We start from the raw sequence: 920 nt of genomic DNA, 5'->3' as shown, positions 1-920 counted from the left end.
TTTGAGGCGACCCGTCCAAGTGGCCCCGCGCTGGCGGAGACGGGGTTCGGGGGCCCGGCGGCCTCCGAGGATTTGGAAGCTGTGGTAGGGGCTCGGGATGGACAAAGGACCAGTTCGGGCTCAGACACAGACATCTATAGCTTCCATTCGGCCACGGAGCAAGAGGATTTGCTCTCAGACATCCAGCAGGCGATACGCCTGCAGCAGCAGCAACAGCAGCAGCAGCACCTCCTCCAGGGCTCCGAGCTGCCTGCAGTGTCCCCCACCGCCGCCTCCCCACTGCCCGGGGCCTTCCTGGGCCTGGACCGAGTCCTGCTGGGGCCGAGCAGCGCGACTGGAGAGGCCCCGGGCAGTCCGGACACGGAACAAGCTCTGTCCGCGCTCTCTGACCTGCCCGAGAGCCTGGCCGCCGAGCCCCTGGTGCCTGAGCAACCGCCGCCCCCCTGCGGCCGCCGAGCCTCGGAGGCGCGGGACCTGCGGGTAGCACAGCTCACGGCCGCAGACTCGCCATCGTCCACCGCCTTCCTGTTTCCCGAGGCCGGACCCGGGGAGGGCGCAGCCGAAGTCCCCGTGCGAGAGGCTGGGGACACGGATGAGGAAGGCGAGGAGGATGCTTTTGAGGATGCTCCCCGAAGCTCTCCGGGGGAGGAGTGGGGTCTGGAGGCGGGAGAGGCCGCGCAGGGGCTGTGGGGAGAGGCCGCAGAGGGGGCGCCAGGGCCTGGCGCTCCCACGGGCGCCTCGCTGCCCGGCAGCCCGGCGCCCAGCCCACGCTGCTTCAAGCCCTACCCGCTCATCGCCCCTTGCTACATCAAGACCACCACCCGGCAGCTCAGCTCGCCCAATCACTCCCCGTCTCAGTCCCCCAGCCAGAGCCCCAGGATCAAGAGGCGGCCGGAGTCATCCCCGAGCCAAGGACCCAG

The 920-nt window shown here is 70.1% G+C and overlaps 1 protein-coding gene across 1 annotated transcript; it reads left to right on the top strand.

The window, feature by feature from the left end:
* Nucleotides 1-9: 9 nt before the first annotated feature.
* Nucleotides 10-915, top strand: LOC112473503 (formin-2-like; the record flags this gene model as incomplete). Its single annotated transcript, XM_025041869.1, has 1 exon — nucleotides 10-915. A coding segment is annotated over one exon (906 nt), but the record flags the coding sequence as incomplete, so codon positions are not given.
* Nucleotides 916-920: the final 5 nt, after the last annotated feature.

Source organism: Pteropus alecto, unplaced genomic scaffold (genome assembly GCF_000325575.1).
Source record: "Pteropus alecto unplaced genomic scaffold, ASM32557v1 C18130725, whole genome shotgun sequence".
Lineage (NCBI taxonomy): Eukaryota > Metazoa > Chordata > Mammalia > Chiroptera > Pteropodidae > Pteropus > Pteropus alecto.
This window is presented reverse-complemented; position numbering and strand designations above follow the sequence as displayed.